This window comes from Budorcas taxicolor, chromosome 21, assembly GCF_023091745.1.
Source record: "Budorcas taxicolor isolate Tak-1 chromosome 21, Takin1.1, whole genome shotgun sequence".
NCBI classification, from domain to species: domain Eukaryota; kingdom Metazoa; phylum Chordata; class Mammalia; order Artiodactyla; family Bovidae; genus Budorcas; species Budorcas taxicolor.
In genome coordinates this window covers 22,189,065-22,211,485 of record NC_068930.1, presented here as the reverse complement: position 1 = coordinate 22,211,485, position 22,421 = coordinate 22,189,065, and the positions used below count along the sequence as shown (strand labels likewise).

General features: G+C 48.9%; 1 protein-coding gene across 1 annotated transcript; it reads right to left on the bottom strand.

The window, feature by feature from the left end:
• Nucleotides 1–8,848: 8,848 nt before the first annotated feature.
• On the bottom strand, nucleotides 8,849–9,733 carry LOC128066804 (myeloid-associated differentiation marker-like). The gene has a single exon (XM_052659919.1). The coding sequence runs from the start codon at nucleotides 9,731–9,733 to the stop codon at nucleotides 8,849–8,851; it is 885 nt and encodes a 294-aa protein (XP_052515879.1).
• Between the last annotated feature and the right edge of the window lie 12,688 nt (nucleotides 9,734–22,421).

Genomic DNA, 22,421 nt, shown 5'->3' with positions numbered 1-22,421 from the left:
ACAGGGAGACGTGGGGCCTGGAGGAGATACTTTAGAGGTGGAAGATTCTGGGGAAGTTACTCATCAGAGCCTCAGTCTCCCCATCTTTGCAATGGAATTAATCCCAGCTTTGTGTCAATTAATGAATAAAAGCATGTGAAGGACCCATCAGAGGGCCTGGAACATGGCACACTCAATCCATGCCCGCTACCTGTCCCCCTCCCCCTCACAGAGGACCCAGAAGGCCCTGGCCCCACTCTGGACATCAGCACATGCAAGCTTGATTTGTTGCAGATCAGGGGCTGCAAACCAGTTTGTACTGCAGGTGGTCCAGGGATGTGCTTGGTGTTTCCTCACAGTGTTTTCAGGAAGAGATGGTATAAAATCAGTACTATTTCTTCCCTAAGTGTTGGTGGCTGCAGTGGTTTAATTTCACATGAAAATCCAGATTCCCAGCTGCTTTTGAAGCCTCAGGAGATCTGGTGTCACTGGGCTGTGTGCCCTCAGGATGGGGTGGGTAGTGAATGGAGCTGAGCAGCTGCTATGTCCTTTATGTTATTTTTCATTTTCATCTTTGTGTAATTTTCTATATTTTCTTATTCTCAAGTATAATTGACATAAAGCAGGACTATGAGTGTCTCACGTGTGCTCAGGTTCCCCTCCTTGGTACGGCCAGGCTTCTTGCTTCCTCACAGGAGCGTCCACCCCTCTATCCAGGGAGCATCCGTGTCCTCAACTGCATGTACAGCCTTCAACAAATTTCACATGCTCTGATGTCATATGTAGATGTGTGTGTACATACATGTACATATGCATGTAGTGAGTACCTGTATCTTTTTTTCCTGTTTTATAAACACAAGACCATATCATCACACAGCATCTTGCTTTTCCACCACCCCAGAGAGGTGCAGCTGATCCTCTCCAGGGGCCCTAGTCCTCTCCATCCCCTTTACTTATTTCCTTCCCTCCCAGCTCCTGTGAGTGTTTGGACTGACCATCCTTCTCTAGATCGGTGGACCCTCCCCTGTGAGTTTCAGACACTGGGGGACACAGGGGGTCCTGGATGCCTGTGACCATCATGCTCTGGAGCAGGAGGTCAGGATGCTTTCCTGGAAAATTTATTAAAAATATGACATCGAGTACACTTTTTATTTCTAAAATTTCATCTTGGCTTCCTAGGGCCACTGCAGCAAATTATGACGAGCCTGGTGGCTTAAAGCAACAGAAATGTGTTCTCTCACAGTTCTGGGCATCATAACTCTGAAATCAAGGTGTCAGCAGGGGAGTGCTGTCTCTGATGCCCAGGGGAGGATCCTCCTGGGACCCTCGTTTAGCTTCTGGAGGCCCTTTAGCTTTTGGCTGTGTTATCAAATGCAGGCTTGGCAACTCATCTCTCAAGAAGCCAAATACTGAGAGATGAGTGCTGGGCTCTGTATGGGATAAGGTGCCACTCCTCCGCTGTGAACACAATCATCACCCACGCCCTGTGCGTCAGCCCATGTTGGATGGTGGGTTGAAAAAAATACTAATAAACCATTTTTTGTGGAAGAGCTCGATATGGAAGAATGGCATTTTTCCAGTTTAGTAGGTGCAAGATGGAAAATGGAGCATAAAATAAGCAATGGCTGTCTAAAAGGCAATCCTAGTAGGGATACCCCAGTGGGTCAACTGGTAAAGAATCACCTGCCAATGCAGGAGACCCGGGTTTGACCCTTGGGTCAGGAAGATCCCCTGGAGAAGGGAATGGCAACCCACTCCATTATTCTTGCCTGGGAAATCCCATGGACAGGCTACAGTCCACAGGTGGGCTATTGTCCACGGGGTTGCAAAGAGTTGGAAATGACTGAGCAGGCAAGCACGCAGGGCTGTCCTACTGCACTCAGACCTCCTGCAGGGAACTGTCCCAGTGAAAATCTACTCTCCCCCTCCCCCACCGTCCCGGCCCTGTAGGGAACACACTGGGCAAACTGAGTATCCCATCGAGTCTTAAAGAGAGAGACTACTTCAAACCTCCTTTCTTCCTCACACTGTGGGGGCGCTGAGGCTCTCCCCCTCTCCCCCCACCCCACAGTCCCCCCACCCCTGTTCCTGCAGTAGAATTCCCCCTCCTTCCAGAGACTGGGGGGAGGGAGGCCGAAGGCTCCAGGCTGCCCCTGCCTGAGGCATCAGGATAAGAACCGCAGGATTTGGGCTCTTCCTCATCTTCCCCATCTCAGTCAATGACACTGCCTTCCTGAATGCTCTTCACAAAATACTTTGAATCCACCCACTCTTCTTCATCTCTAAAGCCACCTGGTCCAGATCCATCCATCCCCTCACCTGCTCCAGTTGCTTCCTCTATTTCCATCCTTTACCTCAAAGATGAATTTGAAATCAAGTCAAACTAAGATATTTCGAAGGCTTCTCTTTGTTCCCTTAGGATGGAACACAGACTCTAAAACGTCACTTCCAAAGGCCTGCGAGTCCAGACTCCTTTCTACTTTTCCTGCCTTATTGCCTCCCTCCCTTCAGGCACTGAGATCGTCCTCCAGTTCCTCTTGGTCATCTCAGGGCCTTTCCCCTGACATGTCTACACATCCCCTAACCCTGTGCCCAGTCACTCCAAACCTCAGTTTGCTCATCCAGAAAATGGAGATAATAGCCTTCAGCAGCAACAGTCTGACAAGGTGACTTATTTCCCCTATTTCATTTTATCTTCAGGGATATTATTGTTGTCATCCCCATTTAACAGATGATGAGACTGAGGCTCAGAGAGTACATTAGATCATTTTACTCAAGGTCATACACTTACTCCCTGACAGAGCCTGGATTTGAATAAACGTCTGTCTCCCTGCAAAACTCACCAGGTAATAGAACCTCAGGAAATGCTGACATTTACTGAATGCTGACCCCCTTCTCTTGGGTCCAAGAATCATCTCCTGCCTCCTTTGGGTCTTGATCTGGCTGCAGTGCCCTCAGCTTGTCTAGACTTCCTGTTAACAAGCCAGCCAAAAAATGCCAGAGAGTGTGGAGACTTAGAGAGATGCTGACTGGACCCTCACTGGATTCTCCTCAGCTCACTGGCCTCCCTACAGGAACCTTTAGACAGGAGCCAGACACACAGACAAGGGCCACATGGACTGGCCATCTGCCCTGGCCTCCGAGGCAGATAGCCAGGTCTCTGAGAGCCCAGGAGGGAGTGGCCCACTTCTCTCTACTCATCGGAGGACCGAGGAAGGTCGACTCTGTGATTTTTTCCAAGAAGCTGGTCCAGAGCGATGGAATGGAAACACCTGTGCCCCGGGCTCTGTTCTGGATGCAGCTCAGGACACAGTCTGGCGGAGGTGAGGGGTGGGGGGAGCGGCTGGGAGGGGGGTGCACCAGCTGGAGTCACCCTGCCTGGAGGAGGCTCTGGCCAGCTGAGGAGGGAGCCTCTGGCCACTGCCCCTGGAGACAGGGAACCCAGGCCAAGCAGGGAGCAAGGGAAGGGCCTGAGGTTTGGGCACCAGGGGTCTTCTCCATCAACTGTGTGTACTAAAGGGCTGGGGGAGTCTTGGTCACAGCAGCTGGACTTGGGGAACACAGCTCCCCTTCCCCAGATCCCTGCATCCAAGGTGCCTCCCTTCCCTCTGCCTTTGGAGACAGGCCTGTGAGGGCATCTCTCAGTTCCTCCCCCAGGCTTTCTCCTTGGGAATCAGACCCACATGAGACTGCAGAACTATGGTGTACTCTGGGTCTGCCTCTCTCTTCACTCTGGGCTTCTGTTTCATCTTCCCCTGCTTATGGCCAGCCCCTTTATACACTCTGCAGAAAGGACTTTGCATTCCCTAAAGGAACAAGCTCCCCAAACAGGGGAAGACCACTTGGGCTGCTGATTCGGACTCTGAAGAAGTGAATAGTCAAGGATGTGCAGGAATAAGGGAGTCTGGGAAACCTCAGACTATGAGTCCACCTGGAAGCAGTTTGTATTTTTGACAAGAATCACTGGAGAGTTGGACCCCTGGGAAGTGACTGAGGAAACTCATGTTATGAGAGAGAAACATGGTCCCCACCAAGCAGAGGTCGTGGGGAAGGAGGGTCTGTGTAATCAGGAAGGGTGTGACCAATAAACAGGACCCAGCAGCCAAGAGGAAACAAGCAGAGAGGGTGGCCAGAGGGGAGGGAGCTGGCTTCCATCTCCAGATCTGAGTCTCCAGGACTGGCAAGTCCAGGCACCCCGGAAAGAGGGGGGCTGGGAGGGACCAGGGTCTCTGGCACCCCTCCCCCCTCTAGCAGATGAGGAAACTGACTCAGCAGCAGTGAGTGCCCTCCTCAGGTGGACGGGGCAGGTTTGTGCAGAACGAGGGTGGACGGGGCAGAATCCCAGCCTGGAGGATGCTGCTGCCACACTTGTCACAAGCAGCGTGGGGCCATGAATGGACAGCCGGCCTGGGGACAGGACACCTGGGTCCTGACTCTGACTCTGCCACACACAGGGTGACTCTGGACAAGTGTTGCCCCTCCCTGGGGTCCAGCTGCACCCCCCTATGATGAGAGGGTTGAGCTAAGTAGAGGACCTTCACACTCTCTTTTGAGCTCCACAGTGAGGGGACTGGACCTTGTCTTGGATTTGTGAGAAATGACCCTTAACCTCCCAACAGGAGGGATGGTGTAGCCACCCTCTTGAACCAGGAAGTTTGGACAGTGAGCCCCTCAGGTGAGCCAACCCTGGGCAATTTTTGTACTAAAGCACAGAAGCATCACCATCTTCCTGCGAAGTGAGCTCCCAGGGTTGTGTTCTATATTATTCAGAAAAATAGTAGAATATGAGATTCTTCCACCCAGACTTGTAGAGGTCAATGCATATTTGCTTTTATCAATGAAAAAATTAATCAATAGTCAAGTTAGAAAGAAAAGGAAAATTTTATTCAAAGTAACCTGAGGAGTAAAGCTGCTGAAACAGTCTCTCAGGAAGCTCTGAGAACTGTTGAGAACAGTACGTGGGGAGCAGTAGGTATGTGACTTAGAGGAAGGGAGACATGCCACCAAGCACACACCTTGTTACAGGTTACTGCTCTTCCAGGACAACAGCCATCTTGTCTAATGGTTTTAGTGCTTTTCTAAATATGGGATGAGATGGCTGGATGGCATCACCGACTCAATGGACATGAGTTTGAGTAAACTCTGGGAGTTGGTGATGGACAAGGAGGCCTGGCGTGCTGCAGTCCATGGGGTTGCAAAGAGTCAGACACGACTGAACGACTGAACTAAACTGAACTAAATATGGGAAGATGCAAAAATGTGTTATTGAAAATTCCTCTTAAAACATCTATCTGAGGGCTGGTTCTCCCAGTTTTCCCAGAGCACAAAATGCTTCATCCTGATTTTGGCTTTGAATTCTTTTCTGGGTAGACTGTACGTCAGCGACCACAGGGGCTAATGGCTTTGTGCTTGTAGAACTGGGTGGTGGGCAACATTCTCTATTACAGTCCCCTCCTTTTCTGTCTTAACTTCAACCAAAGTTTGGGAGACATTTTGGACCAGTCTGTCCCAGGGTGCTAAGAATGCTCATTCCCAGGTCATTGAAGGATTTCTTTGATAAACCACTCAAGTGCTATTACTCATCTAGTTCTCTTAATAGTGAACAAAAGCATCTGGACCACCTATCTTTCTAGTCTATCAGCTTCCAGAAAATGGTTTCCACTTTCTGCTTCTTCCCATATCTATTGTCACACTATTACAGTCAAGGATCTTATAGAACTATGCTGCTGCTGCTGCTAAGTCGCTTCAGTCATGTCCGACTCTGTGTGACCGCATAGACGGCAGCCCACTAAGCTCCTTTGTCCCTGGGATTCTCCAGGCAAGAATACTGGAGTGGGTTGCCATTTCCTTCTCCAATGTATGAGAGTGAAATGTGAAAGTGAAGTCGCTCAGTCGTCCCTGACTGTTAGCGACCCCATGGATCAGGTCAATTGTTTCAAGTAGTCTAGGCACCATTATTTTTTAACCATAAGGTTGATAACACATTTGTTAGTGCAAGAAACTAAACTCTTGTAAAATAGGCAGAAAATAGCTAGGGACGCTAATCATGTAATAAGTAAGCAGTGTTATCTTCTAGTTACATGGCTGGGACCAGAGGAATAAAGTGATCTTTATGGCTGAGCAGGTATTTCTGCCATCGGGGTGGGCTGGTTAATATGGATGCACAATGCACATTGGAGGGGAGTGCAGTGCAAAGTGCAAGTCACTGTCGTGTCCGACTCTTTGTGACCCCATGGACTATACGGTCCATGGAATTCTCCCAGCCAGAATACTGGAGTGAGCAGCCGTTCCGTTCTCCAGGGGTCTTCCCAACCCAGGGATCAAATCCAGGTCTCCTGCATTGCAGGTGGATTCTTTACCAACTGAGCCACAAGGGAAGTCCCTAGAAAGAAAGTTTTCCCTGACTGGGAATCGAACCCTGGCTGTGGTGGTGAAAGCACTGAATCCCAGCCACTAGACCACCAGGGAGGAAGGAACCCAATTGGGCAGAGAAAAATTTTTATGCTTATACTTTTCTTATCCTAGCCTAAAAATATGAGTCTTACTTCATTGTTTCTTAAGATTTTCCTGCCATGGGAACCTCCCCCGGGAGCCCTCCACCTCCACCCAACCTGCCACTGGATGAAAATCACAGGCTTCCTCCCAGCACAGGACTGAGGGGCAGCAGTGGGGGGTCCTTCCCCTCCCCTCCCCCACAGCTCTGCTTGCCTGGCTTGCCTGCTGACACTAGATGCTGGGCTCTGAGCCTCTGCGGTTGAGAGCAAGAGAGGAAGAAGGCTTGTGATGCCGTCCAAGCCACCAGTTACTGCAAAGGGCTGCTGGTCTCGATGCAGGCGAGCACAGACACACACACACACAAACACACACACTGAGCGTGCACACAGGCACACAGTTTAAAGAGAGGCATCCAGGTGCTGCCCCCTTTATGGGTTAGGGGGACAGGATGTTGGCACTGGGGTGGGGCCCAACCTCTTGTGGGCCCACCCCCTAGGCCATAGCCCCAGGCTCTGGTCCAGGTACGGGCAGAGAGTCCCAGAAACCTAGGTTTGGCTGAAGATGGAAATTGGCTAGGACACTTCTGAGCCCTAGGCAAATTTGAGAAAATTACAGTGTGTGGATTTTGGTTTTGCGAAGGTGAGGGACAGAGGAGGGCATGAGGGGGTGTTTATTTTCTTTTATCTTTATGTGTATGCTCAGTCACTGTTGTGCCCAACTCTTTGTGGCTCTATGGACTATAGCCTGCCAGGCTCCTCTGTTCATGGGATTTCCCAGGCAAAAATACTGGAGTGGGTTGCCATTTCCTCCTCCAGGGGATCTTCCCAACAAAGGGATCGAACCTGCATCTCTTGCATCTCCTGCATTGGCAGGCAAATTCTTTATCACTGCACCACCTGGGAAGCTTTTTAATATTGAAATTATAAGGGCTTTATGAACATAGGCGAAGGAACAAGGCTATTCTCTATGATTGACAGCAGGGACTGATAGGAACTAGAAGCTCCAAGGGATATTTTGAAAATTATATATATTTATAGAGATTATATTATGTCTGAGTCCCAGAGAAACAGGAAGAAGCAGCAGAAAGCAATTGGCACAAGAAGCATGTGTGTGTCCCCTCACGCTCAACTAACGCATTTCCCTTGACTATAAAAGCAGCAATCCCACCACCCCCATCCACCTGCCCAAGAAAATTAGAAAATTCCCTTTTAAGAATAGGGTCCCCCAGTAATTTTTGACCTCCTGACTAGAAAAAAACAGAAAAGAAAAACGAGAACACCCAGGCTAACATCTCTTTAAGGGTGCAGTGGCCATGCTTTTCTCCCTGCAGAGGCAGGACCTGCTGTTTTGATCACTGAGGCAGGAGGGCCACATTGCTGCCCCTCACCAACACTGCAGACAGGTGTCTGCAAGACCCTGGCTTCTTCGGTAGCTCCTTTTTTAATTCCCTTGACAGTAGTTGGCATGGAAGTCATCTCAACTTCCTCTAAGATGCCATCTAGGCTAGGGATCCCCAATTCTCGGGCCAGAGACAGGTACTGGTCTGTGACCTGTTAGGGACTTGGCTGCACAGGAGAAAGTGAGCAACGGGCATGACCTAAACCATCCCTCTGCCCTACCCCAGGGAGAAATGGAAAATTTTTCTTCCAAAAAACTGATCCTGATGCCAAAAATGTTGGACTCCGTTGTTCTTGGCAGTGTTTTAGTCAGCTAACAAAAATTCTGGAGACAATCTTAAGTGGGGCTGAGCACCAGGTGGGGCCCAGGAGTTCAGGGTCTCTGCTTTAGACTCCCACTCACGGGGAATTATTGACCTCCAGAGATTTATTCCTTAAATAGATGAGAGGCACACTGTACACTCTCCGCTACTGGGAGAAAGTGGGCCCAATGACTAGCTACTTATCCCACCCCCACATACACACACCAACTAAGGCACCGCCAAGGGGCAGACACACTTTGGCAACAAGGCCCCTCCAGAGGCCGAGGGTGTAAACAGCTGCACAGAGGGCTGTGTGCTGTGGAGTCATGAGAAGGAAGAAAGAAGAGAAGGAAGAGAAGGAAGGAGTCTCAGGCCCAGATGGATCAGAAGAAGGAAAATGGGGAGAGGTGGTCAGGACACAGACAAGAAAACCAAGGATGACCCAATAAAGGACAAAAAGCAGAAAATGTAGAAAAGATGAGAGAAGCAAGAGAAAGAGGCCAAACAGGACTTGGGCAACCACACTAAACAGGAAGGAAACAGAGCAGAAGGAGGGAAGGAAATAGAAAAGATGAATAGGGAAGGATGTGAGGAGGGAGAGAGGAGCCAGGAAGAGGGTGTCAGAGGATTACAGAATTTGGTAAGAAGATGGAGTCCAGAGCCCCTGGGCAGAGCTCAGTACCTGATAAAAATGAAGTGGATCCAGTATGCCAGGTCACCCACATAAACCAGCAGGTTGATGGCTGTCAAGATGGCCACAGTCAGTTTTTGGTCCCAGATGCATAGTGTGGAGGGAAGCTCATCACTGCAGCTCACATCACTGGACCGCTGGGGCTGCCCGCCGAACTCCTCATTGAACTGGTAGAGTGGCCAGAGGACCAGGGCACTGGCATAAAGGAGGACAGAGAGCATGGTCTGCCCCAACAGAAAACGAGGGAAGAAGGTGTGTAGTCTGCTCTCGAATTTGACCAGCTTCAGCAGCATGGCCATGGCCCCCAGCGTGAAGCAGATGGAGTACACGGCCACACACCATGCCAGGGCTGGCTGGTGCTGGTGCAGGTAGGTGTTACTGATGAAGGCGAAGATGATGCAGGCCACCGATGTCTCTAGCAGCTTGAATAGGCCATGAATGGTAGCAAAATAGAAAGTGGTCTCAGGGAATAGTAGCCAGAGAAAGGCCCCTTCCAAGGCATAAAGCACACATGCGATGCAGGAGAATGCAGTGGCGGCAGTGGCCTGGTCCCGGAAGGGGCTGTGAGGCAAGAACTGGATGTAAGTGATGGCGTACATGATGGAGGCTGAGAGGCAGAAAGCAGTGGCGAGGCAGGCATAGGTGAAGAGAAAGCTCTTCCCAGAAAAGGGGAGACTGGGCTGGTACTCGCCTAATTGGACTATGAAGGTGATGAGGGTGATGACAAAGCAGAAGCACCAGATGAACATGGACCAGTGACTAACAGCCCCCATTCCGGTGCCCAAGCTGGCCACCAGCGAGAAAGCCGCACACGTGGAGAACAGCTGCAGCAGGCGGTAGAAGCATAACCTGACTCTATCAGTGTCCATGTCTGGTACACCACGAGGAGGTCTGATGGTTGTTCAGGTCACGGTCACTGGTGTGGCAGTGATCTTCACTTAGAATCCACTGGAGAAAGATCCAGGTTCCGAGGCAGATTAAATCAGATGACAGAGAAAGACTCAGGGCCCTGTGATGGCTGAGGCTTAGGATCTGTGGAGTTGGAACCAACGGCCCAGACACTTGGGTAACAGCACAGACGCTCCAGAAGGATTCTCCCCACCCATCACCCTTGGCCTTGTCACGAGACTTGTCTCATCTCACAGCTGGGTTGGGTCTGGCCTCAAACCATGAACATGTTTTAATCTCTTTATGCTGTGTGCCATTATCTATAAAGACACAGGGGAGGGTGCCCCTTATCTGCAATCCCAATGCTTCAAGGATCTGAAAAAAAAGATAATGTTTAAAAAATATCTGGGTAGAAAATTTTACTAAAAGAGACATGAGACTATTTGCAGTCTATATTTATTTCACTTAGTGTGAATTTCTAAAGTTCTTTTGCACAAACAATGATGTATTTGGTTACAAGGTGTTTTCAGACCCCAGTAGGGTGTCATGTCGCGGAGAGCAGATACACCATTTCACCTGTTTGAGGCTGAAAACTTCTAAATTCCGAAGCATATCTGAACCCAAAGTTTTCAGAAAAGGGATTGGGAATTGTCCTGCTGATCCCATTTTACAGATGACAAAGTCCAATCAAGTGCCTTGCTTAAGGTCAAAAAGTGCAGAGTGGGAACCCAGATAAAAATGCTAAAGCTGTGAATTTGAACCCTTGGCTCTACAGCCTACACAACAGGGCAGGGCCCGGGGGTGGGAGCCCAGAACAGAAACTTGGGGCTTTGGGACCCAGGACCCACCTTCAGGGCCACGGCCTCCTTCCACAGCACCTGAAGACACACGCGTCCCAGCCTGGCCTCCCAGGAGCTATCACTAGAAGGAGCTGCCATCTGAGGGACACAGCCCCACCCGGAGGTGGGCAGCCTCAGGGGTGAACAGGGAGGAGCCATGGGGTGAGGGCAAGGCCGTGGGGACAAGATGATGTGGGAAGCAGGGGCTATTGTGAATCCCCTCCCCGCCCCCTCAATTTCGCCTTCACATGTGACTCTTCCTCATTGGGAAGGGAGACTTCAGCCCAGTATGGCCCCAAGGAGGAGCGTCTTGAACAAACTACAGAATAAATTAACGGGTTTGGTTCTTAGGGCCTCCCTGGTGGCTCAGACGGTAAAGACTCTGCCTGCAATGCAAGAGACCAGAGTTCAAACCCTGGGCTTGATCCCCTGGAGAAGGGAATGGCAATGCTCTCCAGTATTCTTGCCTGGAGAATGCCATGGACAGAGGAACCTGGAGAGCTACAGTCCATGGTGTCGCAAAGAGTTGGACATGACTGAGTGACTAACAATTTCACTTGCACTTCTTTTTGGCTCTTAAGCTCCAAAGCTACCATTCAGGTGGGAGTCTGGAGAAATCTAAGAGTGGTCCTACCTGAGCAGGATTCTCCTGGCCTGGGAGACTGGTTATCAGCTTCCAAGCTGGGAAGAAGGGATTGGTAATGAACAAGGATGCTGTGTTTGATGCTGAATGGAGCCTTTCAGGGCATCCAGGGAGGGGGTGGGGATGGACGGATGATCACCCCCTTTCAAGGGCAGGAGCTGAAAGAGGAGGCCCCTGCAGGACCCCTGGGAGGGGACAACCCTGAGGATGCTCCCAGGACTGGTGTGGAGGCAGGGGGCAGAGTGGAGATGACTGGGGGCATCCCAAGGTCCCAGTGGCCCTGAGGGAGACAAATGACCCTTAACGCCCTGCAACAGGAGGGATGAAGCGGCCACCTTCATGAACCACCAGGCTTGGACAGTGAGCCCCTCCGGTAAGCCCACCCTGGGCAATTCTTTTACTAAAGCACCGAGGCATTGCCATCCTCCTGGGAAGTGAGAGCCTAGGTTTGGGCCCAATTTGATTCAGTAAAATAGTATAACATAGGATTCTTGCACCCAGACTTGTGGAGGTCAATGCATAGTTGCTTTTATGGATAAAAAATTAATCAGTAGTCATTCTAAGGAAGGAATAGGAAATTTTATTCAAGCCAACCTGACAATTACAACTGGGGACACAGTCTTCCCGAGGAACAGGCATCTATTTAATGGTTTCAGTGCTTTTCTGAGTATGAGAGAATGCAAGAAACTGGATTCATAAATATTTCTTCTGAAAATATTTATGTGAGTTTCAGTTTTGCCAGTTTTCCTGAAGCACAGAGGGCCTCATCCTTATCTTCACCCTGAATTCCTTTCAAGGTGGATTGTAAGTCAGTAACTGCAGTTGATAGTGACTTGATTCTTGTTGAACTGGTGATGGGTAACATTCTTTACTCACAATCTTGTTCCTTTTGGTCTTAATTTCAACCAAAGTTTAGGAGGCATTTTTCACCAATTTGTCTCTGGGTGCTAGGAATACTCATTCCCAGGTCAGTCAAGAATTTTACTGATAGACCACTCAAGTATTATTTCTCATCTTGTCTTGGTAACAGTGGCCTAATCCCCCAAACCACCTGTCTCAAGAGTCTGTCAAGCTCTAGAAAATGATTCCTTCCTGTTGTTTCTTCCCATATCTAATAAATGTAAGAGCGAGTGAAGTCGCTCAGTCGTGTCCGACTCTTTGCGACCCCATACACAAGTAATTTTTACTTTCCTGGAATTTCTGGTTACTATCAAACACTGCTGTCAATCATAGAGAGAAGCCTTGTCTTTTCTCCCACATCTATAATGTTCTTTTTTTAAGCCTCGATACAAAGATTTTTAAAAATAAAATAAAATTGACATACCCTAATTGATCCAAAGTTTCTTAGAACTCAGAAAAACTGGGCAGATTTTTGTTCTCACACAAATCACCATCTCTGTGAGGTCTTCCCAAAGTCTCCCCACTCCCAATTTTCCCCAGAGCCTGGGGACATGGCCCAGCCCAAGACAGCTAGCAGTTGCACCCCCTAAACTCGTAACTTTCTGACCCTTAGCTCCCCCACCAGCACCTGCATGACTCTATCTAAAGGTGTGTGCCTGAGTGCATGCTCAGTGTGTGGGTCTGTGTGTGGTCGTATGTGTTTGTGTTCATACATGCCTTGACACCAGAAGCCCTTTAAAGTAACTGGTGGCTGTGAAGTCATTCCAAACCTTCTTCCTCTCCTGCTCTCAGCCAAGCCCAGCATCTTGCTCCAGCCTCTTGAGCAATCCTGGCTCAGTGAGCAGAGAGCCAGAGAACACACCAGTCCAGCATAGGCCCAGGTCACGTCGGTGGCATAAACCACAGATGCGGGAGAATGCCGAGGCAGAGCTGGTGTGGTTCCAGAAGATGCCCTAAGGCAAGACTGAATGTAGATAAGGGGGTTATTGACGGAGGCTGAGAGGCAGTAGTGGGTGACATAGCAGGCCCAGGTGATGAGCAAGTTGTCCCAGGAGAGGCATAGGTGATACTGGGGCCCAAATAAGTCAACTATGAGAATGCAGAGGGTCACGGTGAAGCAGAAGCACCAGATGAACATGGGCCAGTTACTTAGGTCCACCGTCCAAGTGCCCACTCTGGCCACCAGGAAGAAGGCCACGCAGATGGAGAGCAGCCTTGGGAAGTGGAGGGAGTAGCCCATGATGGTCAGAGAGCCCAGGCCGGAGGATGGTGAGAAGGAGGATGTGACGGTCCTGCGGGTCACCGTCGGAGGACTGCACTTTGATCCTCTGGAACAGACACCTGAGAAAGATCTAAATCAAGAACAGATCAAGTCAGATGCCTGGAAAAGGCTCAGGGCCTGTGAGGGCAGAGGCTCAGGATTTGTGGAGCTGGAACCAATGGCTCAGACACTCGGGTAACAGCACAGCAGCTCCAGAATGGTTCTCCCCACCCATCACCCTTGGCCTTGTCAGGAGACTTGTCTTATTCTGAACCACACGGCTGGATTGGGTCTGGCTTCAAATCATGAACATTTTTTAAATCTCTTTGTGTTTTGTACCATTATCTATGGAGATGCAAGGTAAGATGGTCCTTACCTGAAATCCCAATTCTTCAAGGCTCTAAAAGTGAAAGTCGCTCAGTCATGTCTGACTCTTTGAGACCCAGGGACTATACAGTCCGTGGAATTCTTCCAGGCCAGAATACTGGAGTGGGTAGCCTTTCCCTTCTTCAGGGAGTCTTCCCAATCCAGGGACTGAAGCCAGGTCTCCCACATTGCAGGCGGATTCTTTACCAGCTGAGCCACAAGGGAAGCCCCCAAGTATACTGGAGTGGGTAGCCTATCCCTTCTCCAGTGGGTCTTCCCAACCCAGGAGTCAAACTTGGGTCTCCTGCATTGCAGGCAGATTCTTCACCAACTGAGCTTTGAGGGAAGAATACTTTTAAAAAAGGTTCCTTAGAAAATTTGACCTGAACAGACAGGAGACACTTCATGGTTTTTATTATTTTACTTAGTGTGAATACTTAAAAGTTCAGTGACAGAAACACTAATGTGTATGATTATAAGGTGCTGGCCTCCCAGTGGGCCCTGCCAGGTGCTGGGGAGGGGCACCAGCTATCAGGGATGCCGGCAAAGTCTTGCTGTCTGTCTGCAAATTTGTTCCCAACTTAACCTCCATGAAGTAAGCCTGTGATATATATTTATGGTTAAATGACAAGTTTGGGTCCATTTAATGGCATAGAGTGAGTTCTTGGGGAAGGAGAGCCATGGAGGTTCCTGCTGTGTGACCCTGGGTAAGACCCGTGCCCTCTCTGGGCCTCAGTTCCCCCACCTGGAAAGCAGCAGCTTTACCTGAGTCTCCCCAGCAGCCCCTCCTCCACTCTAATATGTGAGCCTGGACATGGTGCCCCCATCAGAGCACAGCCTAGATGTGGCTGAGCCCTGCCTGCCCAGCAGTCAGGCATGTGGACTGGAAGATGGTGATCTGGGAAGGATACGGCTGGGACAAAGGAAGGCGGAGGAGGTGCAAGAAGGGCAGAGAAGGAGGAAGCTAGTAGGAAAGACACTCAGAGTGACAAGGAAGTTGCGGCTCTGTGAGGGGACGTGTCACATGGTACACCCAGTCATGCCAGCTACCCCTTCCCTTCCCCTCCCCCTCACAGAGGACCCAGAAGGCCCTGCCCCACTCTGGACATCAGTTCATGCAAGCTTGATTTGCTCCAGATCAGAGACCAGTTTACACTGGAGGTGGCTCATAGGTGTGTTAGGTTTTCCTTCACTAAGTGTTTGGCAGCTGCAGTGTTTAAATTTCACACGAAAATCCACATTTCCAGCTCCTTTTGAAGCCTCAGGAGATCTGGTGTCACTGGGCTGGGTGTCCTCAGGAAGGCAAGTGGATGGAGCTGAGCAGCTGCTATGCCATTTATATTGTTTTCCATTCTCATCTCTGTTTAATATTTTCTCTGTTTTCTTCTTCTTATGTATAATTGACATAAAGCAGGACCGTGATCATCTCCCCTGTGCCCCTTTCCCCTCTTTGGTGTGGCCAGGCTTCCTGCCTGCTCACAGGAGTGTCCAACCCCCATCCAGGGAGCATCCAGGTCCTCAACCTCATGGACAGCCTTCAACACATTTCACAGGCTCTGAAATCATATGTAGACATGTGTGTACATACATGTACATGTGTCTGTAGGGCATATTTGGGTTTTTTTTCCTGTTTTATAAACATGAGATTTTGTCATCACACAACATCTTGCTTTTCTACCACCCCTGACAGCTGCAGCTGGTCCTCTGTAGGGTCCTTCGTCCTCTCCACCCCCTTTACTTATTTTTTTCCCTCCTGGCTCCTATGAGTGTTTGGACTGACCCACTTGTCCAGGTCAGTGGATCCTCCCCTGTGAGTCTCAGACACAGGGGGGACCCAGGATATGACAAGGGGTCTTGGAATCTGTGTGACTAACATGCTCTAGAACAGGAGGTCAGAATCCATTTCTGGAAACCTAGAAAAAGATATGACAAAGACTCCATTTTTCACTTCTGAGTGTTCATCTTGGTTTCCTTTACCTATATCAAAAAAAGTATTACTATTTTGATTGCTTAAAACAACAGAAATTTATGTCCCATAGTTCTGGAGGCCAGAAACCTAAAGCCAAGTTGTCAGCAGGGCTGTGCTGTCTCTGATGCTCCAGGAGGGTCATTCCTTTGTTCTTTTAGCTTCTGCAGGCCCCTTAGCTTGGGCTTCTCTGGTGTCTCAGATAGTAGAGTTCGCCTGCAATGTGGGAGACCTGGGTTTGATCCCTGGCTTGGGAAGATCCCCTGGAGAAGGGAACAGCTATCCACTCCAGTATTCTGGCCTGAGAATTCTAAGGACAGAGGAGCCTGGCAGGCTACAGTCCACAGCTGGACAGGACTGAGCAACTTTCACTTTCACTGCCTTGTGGCACTAGTGGTAAAGAACCAGCCTGCCAGTGCAGGGGACATAAGAGAACTGAGTTCAATTCCTGGGCCAGGAAGATCCCTTCTAGAAGGGCACAGAAACACACTCCAGTATTCTTGCCTGGAGAATTCCATGGACAGAGGAGCCTGGCAGGCTATGGCCCATAGGGTTGCAAAGAGTCAGACATGACTGAAGCAACTTAGCACGCACACTTGCACAAAGGGAAAACAGGAGAAAAGAGAGTTATCGGAGTGGGGTGGGCAAGGTTGCTCTCTTTGGTGGGCAGAGATCAGGATGCTCGATGGGTTTGACATTTAAGAAGATACTGAATGAAATGAACAGGTTCTATGATGATGACTCCCCAGTTCTTGCCTCCAGAGCTGATCTCTCTTGGGATCCACAGTCACACCCAACCACCTCCTGATCTCTTCCTCTGGATGTTTCAGGACTCATCTCACTCAACATGTCCAGTCCCACCTCTTCAATCCCCCACCCGCAACGTACACTGATCCTCCCTCATCTTTCCCATCTCAGTCAATGGCACCACCTTCACAGATGCTCTTCACAAAATACTCGTGAACCCACCTACTCTTCTTCCTCTCTGGAGCCACCTTCTTCATCTCCAGATCCATCCTTCCCCTCACCTGCAGCTTCTAGTTGATTCCTCTATTTCCATTCTTCCCTCAATGTCTGCTTGGACTGAACTCAAACTAAAACACCTTTGAAGGCTTTTCTTCACTCTCTTGGGATGAAACACAAACTCTAAAACATCACCTCCAAAGCCCTGCAAGCTCAGACCCCTTTCTACCTCTCCAGCCTCCTCACCTCCCTCCTTCCAGCCACTGAGAACGTCTTCCAGTTCCTCTTGGTCATCTCAGGGCCTTTCCCCTGGCATGTCTACACACCCCCAACCCTGAACTGAGACCAGAACTCAGCCTGGCACACAGTAGTCCTGTGCTTAGTCAATGCCAGTCTAAGCCTCAGTTTCCTCATCCAGGGAATGGAGATAATAGCACCTGCTTTTGGACATGACAAATCCTAATTACATCCTGCAAAGAATATCACTGACAACTTAAGCAGAGAACAACTGTCCTAGAAGCCTGGTAGGTAGCTTGGAGAATTACTGGGGAGAAACCAGGCTTAGACCAGGCTCAGATGAGGAAGGAGGGGTGCTGGGCAGCCACAGCCTAGGGAAGTTGGTCCAGGCACTGTGGCCACTGGAAGCAGACAGCAGATGCTACTGCAGGCCCTGCAGAAGGAATTCTGATCTGACTTGTGTCTGTGTGTCACCTACTACTTATATGTGTGTCCAGACACCACTTGGGGGCAAGTCAACTATTTATCTGGCCTCTTAAGTTTCTTATGTGTCTGAGGCCTAGTCTGTCACCAAGACTTACATGATGAGGACATCTTTAAATACTGTCTCAGGTTCTCAGTTGTCCCTCCCTGGAGACATCCTTCATGCAAGGACTTGGGGTTGTTAGGAGGAATACATGAGATAAAACATGTCTGGTAATTCTCAAACATTTCCCCTAAAGGCAGAAGAGTTAGAATGTATTTTGATTGGGAGGTCTAGCCTAGAGTCTGATCCTGTAAGCTTCTGTGATATTCATTCAACAAACACCTCAATGTGCCATGCTCTCTTCTCAGCATTGATAATACTTTAATAGACTCACCCAGCAGTGAGTGCCCTCCTCAGGGGGACGGGGCAGGTCAGTGCAGAACGAGGGTGGACGGGGCAGAATCCCAGCCTGGAGGATGCTGCTGCCACACTTGTCACAAGCAGCGTGGGGGCCGTGGATAGACAGCCGGCCTGGGGACAGGGCACCTGGTCCTGACTCTGATTCTGCCACACACAGGGTGACTCTGGACAAGTGCTGCCCTCCCTGGGGTCCAGCTGCTCCTCCTCTATGATGAGAGTGTTGGACTAAGCAGAGGACCTTTACACTCTCTTTTGAGCTCCACAGTGAGGGGGCTGGACCAGCCTTGGAATTGTGACAAATGACACTAAACTGCCAACAGGAGGGATGGAGCAGCCACCCTCATGAAACATGAGGCATGGACAGTGAGCCCCTCAGGTGAGCCCACTCTGGGCATTTCTTCTACTAAAGCAGAGAGGCATTTCCATCGTTCTGGGAAGTGAGATCCCAGGGCTATGTTCAATTTGATTCAGGAAAATATTGGCTCATGAGTTTCCTGTGCTTAACTTGTGGAGGTAAACACATACTTTCTTTCGTGGATGAAAAACTAATAGTCAATCTATTAGAAAAATAGATGGAAATTTTATTTCAAGCCAACCTGAAGATTGCAACTGGGGAGAGAGTCTCTCTGTCTGTTCCGAGGATATAAGAGGGGGAGGAGAGTGCCTATATGACTTGGGGGAAGGGGGACATGGCAACCAGCACACAGCTTGGTAGAAGGTTACTTCACTCAGGAGGAACAGATATCTTGGTTAATGCCTTTAGTGCTTTTCTAAGTATGGCAAGATGCGAGAAACTGGGCTCATGAAAATTTTTCCTGGAGATATCTACATATCTGAGGGCCGGTTCTGTCAGTTTTCTCAGAATACTGAGTGCCTCAGGCTGATCTTCACTCTGAACTCCTTCCAGGATTGATTTTAAGTCAAGGACTGCAGTGGTTAATGACTTGATTCTTGTAGAACTGGGTGGTGGACAACATTTTTATATCACAATCCTTTGCCTTTTGGTCTTAATTTCAACCAAGGTTTGGGAGACATTCATAACCGGTCTGTCCCAGGACACCAGGAATGCATTCCCAGGTCAGGAGAAGATTTTGTTGGTGGGCCTCACCTAGTCCTGTTAATAGTAACCTCAATCCTCTGGACCACCGGTTTTACTAGTTTGTCAGATTCGAGCAAATATTTCCCTCCTGTTGCTTCTCCCCCTCTCCAGAGTCATACTGTTACAACAATGGATCTTACAGTGCTATACTTCAGGTCAATCATTTCAAGTCATTATCTCTATCTGAGGCTCAATCACATATTTTTTTAAAGCAGGAAGCAATTATCTTAGGAAAAGCACAGAACACAAATAATATGGCCTATGACATTAACCCAGTCATAAGTAAGTAGGGATGTCTTCTAAGGAGTTTCATGACTGGGGCCTGAAGAAGAAAATTTATCTTTACGGTGGAGCAAGTAGCTTTGCCCTTGAGGAGGTCAGGTTAACACATAATGCAGATAGAGGCACACTGCACACCAGAGGGCAGAGAGGAGGCTCAAAGAGCAAAGTAAAAATTTTGTCTAAATTTTTCTTGTCTTGCCTTAAAATATGGAAATTACTACATCTTACCATTTTTTTGCCATGGGGATCACCTCCTGTGAGCTCTTCCCATCCACCTTATCTGCCTCTGGGTGAAGATCACATGCTTCATCCCAGGACAGGAGTGAGGGGCAGTAGTGGGGGGCCTTCCCTGCCCTCCCCCACAGCTCTGCTTGCCTAGCCTCTCTGGTCCTGGTGACGCCAGGATGCTGGGTTCTGTGGGTTTGTGGTTGGGAACAGGAGACTTTGGGACCATCACAGCCACCAGTTACTGCAGAGAGCTGCTGGTCTCAGTGTGCTTATGCCCAGGAACACACACACTGAGCATGCACACAGGCACATCCCTTTATAGAGGGGTCTCCAGGTGCTATCATGGCCCCCTTAAGAGCTAGGGGGCAGAATGCTGGGTGTTGGGGTGGGACCCAGCCGCTAGATCTCCAGCACTGAGCCAAGCCCTTAGGTTCTGGCCAATATGGAAATTGGGAGACAGTGGGACAGATGTACAGAGATGGTGGTTTGGGTGAGAATGGAAGTCTGCTCAGTTGCTTCAGAACTCTAAGCAAGTTTGGGTCAGTTAGATTGTTGATTTTGTGGTTTTCTTTTTTTTTGCTTTTATCTTTCTATTTAGGTTTTTAAAAAAGACATTATGGATGAGGGAGAAGGAACAAGGCTTCTCTCTATGATTCAGAGCAGGGACTGATGGGACCCAGAAACTCCAGGGAATTCTTTAAATTTATATACATTTATGTAGATCACATTATATATGAGTCCCAGAGAAGCAAGTAGGAGCAGCAGAAAGCAACTGGCACACGGAAACTTGCTTCTGTAACATAGTCAGGCATTGGAATTACGTTTACTGTTGTAGCAATAATATCCACCCACCTAACCCACCTGCCAATTGAAAAAGGGTTGAAAGACACTTCCCTTTAAGAATAAGATCACATAGTAATTTGGCCCTTGATCAAAAAGAAAACAAACAAACAAAAACAGAAAAATTACACAGGCTGAAGAAGAACTAAAGAGCCTCTTGATGAAAGTGAAAGAGGAGAGTGAAAAAGTTGGCTTAAGGCTCAACATTCAGAAAACAAGATCATGGCATCTGGTCCCATCACTTCAGGGCAAATAGATGGGGAAACAGTGGAAACAATGGCTGGCTTTATTTTTCTGGGCTCCAAAATCACTGCAGATGGTGACTGCAGCCATGAAATTAAAAGACGCTTTTCCTTGGAAGGAAAGTTATGACCAACCTAGACAGCATATTAAAGAGCAAAGACATTACTTTGCCAACAAAGGTCTGTCTAGTCAAGGCTATGATTTTTCCAGTGGTCCTGTATGGATGTGAGAGTTGGACTATAAAGAAAGCTGAGTGCCGAAGAATTTATGCTTTTGAACCGTGGTGTTGGAGGAGACTCTTGAGAGTCTCTTGGACTGCAAGGAGATCCAACCAGTTAGTCTTAAAGGAGATCAGTCCTGAATATTCATTGGAAGGACTGATGTTGAAGCTGAAACTCCAATACTTGGGCCACCTGATGCGAAGAGCTGACTCATTGGAAAAGACCCTGATGCTGGGAAAGATTGAGGGTGGGAGGAGAAGGGGAAAACAGAGGATAAGATGGCTGGATGGCATCACCGGCTCAATGGACATGGGTTTGGGTAGACTCCGGGAGTTGGTGATGGACAGGGAGGCCTGGTGTGCTGAGGTTCATGGGGTCACAAAGAGTTGGACATGACTGAGCAACTGAACTGAACTGAACTGAACTGAACTGAGTGTGCAATAGAGTATTTCCTGTCATATCAGTAAACAGGATGTCACAGTCTTCCAGCCCGCTAAACGTGAATTTCTGAGCCCAGGAAGAACAATGCCTGCTAGCCAGCAGCTACTGAGTTGGCAACACGAGCTGCTGCCACTCCCTACCATGAACAAGGAACTAAGGATGTGAGTAATCAAATCTCTGGATGCTGGCCCCAGACAGCTGAGATGCAAATGAGAGGAATGATTTTAGTAAGCTAAGACTCTTGCATCTTCTCACAGAAAAGCGTTAACTTCTTTAACTTGAGAGATCTGGCTTTCCTTAATTAACAATAATCCTTTGATGTTTAGACTACCTGCTCCTTGTTATAAGCTTATATATAACCTGACTCCTGCCCACCTCCCAACCCAGCCTCCTCAAAACATATCTCTCAGGGTCACTTGAGATGCTGGCTGCCAGGCTTGAAGTCCTAAAAACTCCCATCAAATAAAACATAACTCTCATCTTCTAGGTTGAGACTACTTTTTAAAGTTGATACTAGCTAACATCAGCTTTAAGGGGCTATTTTTCTTTAAGTGGCAAGGTCCATGTTCTTCTGCCTGCAGAGGCAGGATACGCAGTTTTTAGCTCTGAGGCTGAGTTACATCCCTGCCCCTCTGAAATACGTCAGAGGTTGTCTTCAAGAAACTGCAGTTCTTTTCCAGCTCAATTTTTGACTCCCCATAGTGTGTGTGGGAATGGAAGCCATCTACCTCTTGCTAGCTTTAAGATGAGGTCTAGGCAGAGGGTTTTAGTGAGCCCACAAAAATTCTAGGGCCAATCTCAGGTGAGACTGAGCAACAGGCAGGGCCTCTGGATTTAGGGTCTCTGCTTTAAGCTTGCAATTCACTGAAAACTATTGACCTCTGGAGTTTTTTCTTTTAACTTAAAGGGGAAGTGCACTGTACAAGGCCCTGTCCTGAGAGAAAGGGGGTCAAATGCTTAGCTAGCTCCACATACACCAAACACACACACAGCGACTAAGGCACTATCAGGGAGACAGACATCCTTTGGCAACGAGGCCCCTCCGGAGTCCCAAGGTGCAAACAGCTGCATGAAGGGCTGTGTGCTGTGGAGTCAGCACCTTAGGAGGTAGGGAGGGGTGGTGGGCAGAAAAGGGAGTCTCAGGTCCTGATAGTGAAGGAGGAAACAGACAGAACAGGCTCGATCTTGAAAGCAGTACTCCATCTTGGGCCAGACTGTGGACTTTGAGCCCAGTATCTATGGAAACAACATACC

Coding starts and splice junctions, on each gene's coding strand:
- LOC128066804 (XM_052659919.1), bottom strand. CDS start 9,733: ATGGACACTGATAGAGTCAGGTTATGCTTCTACCGCCTGCTGCAGCTG.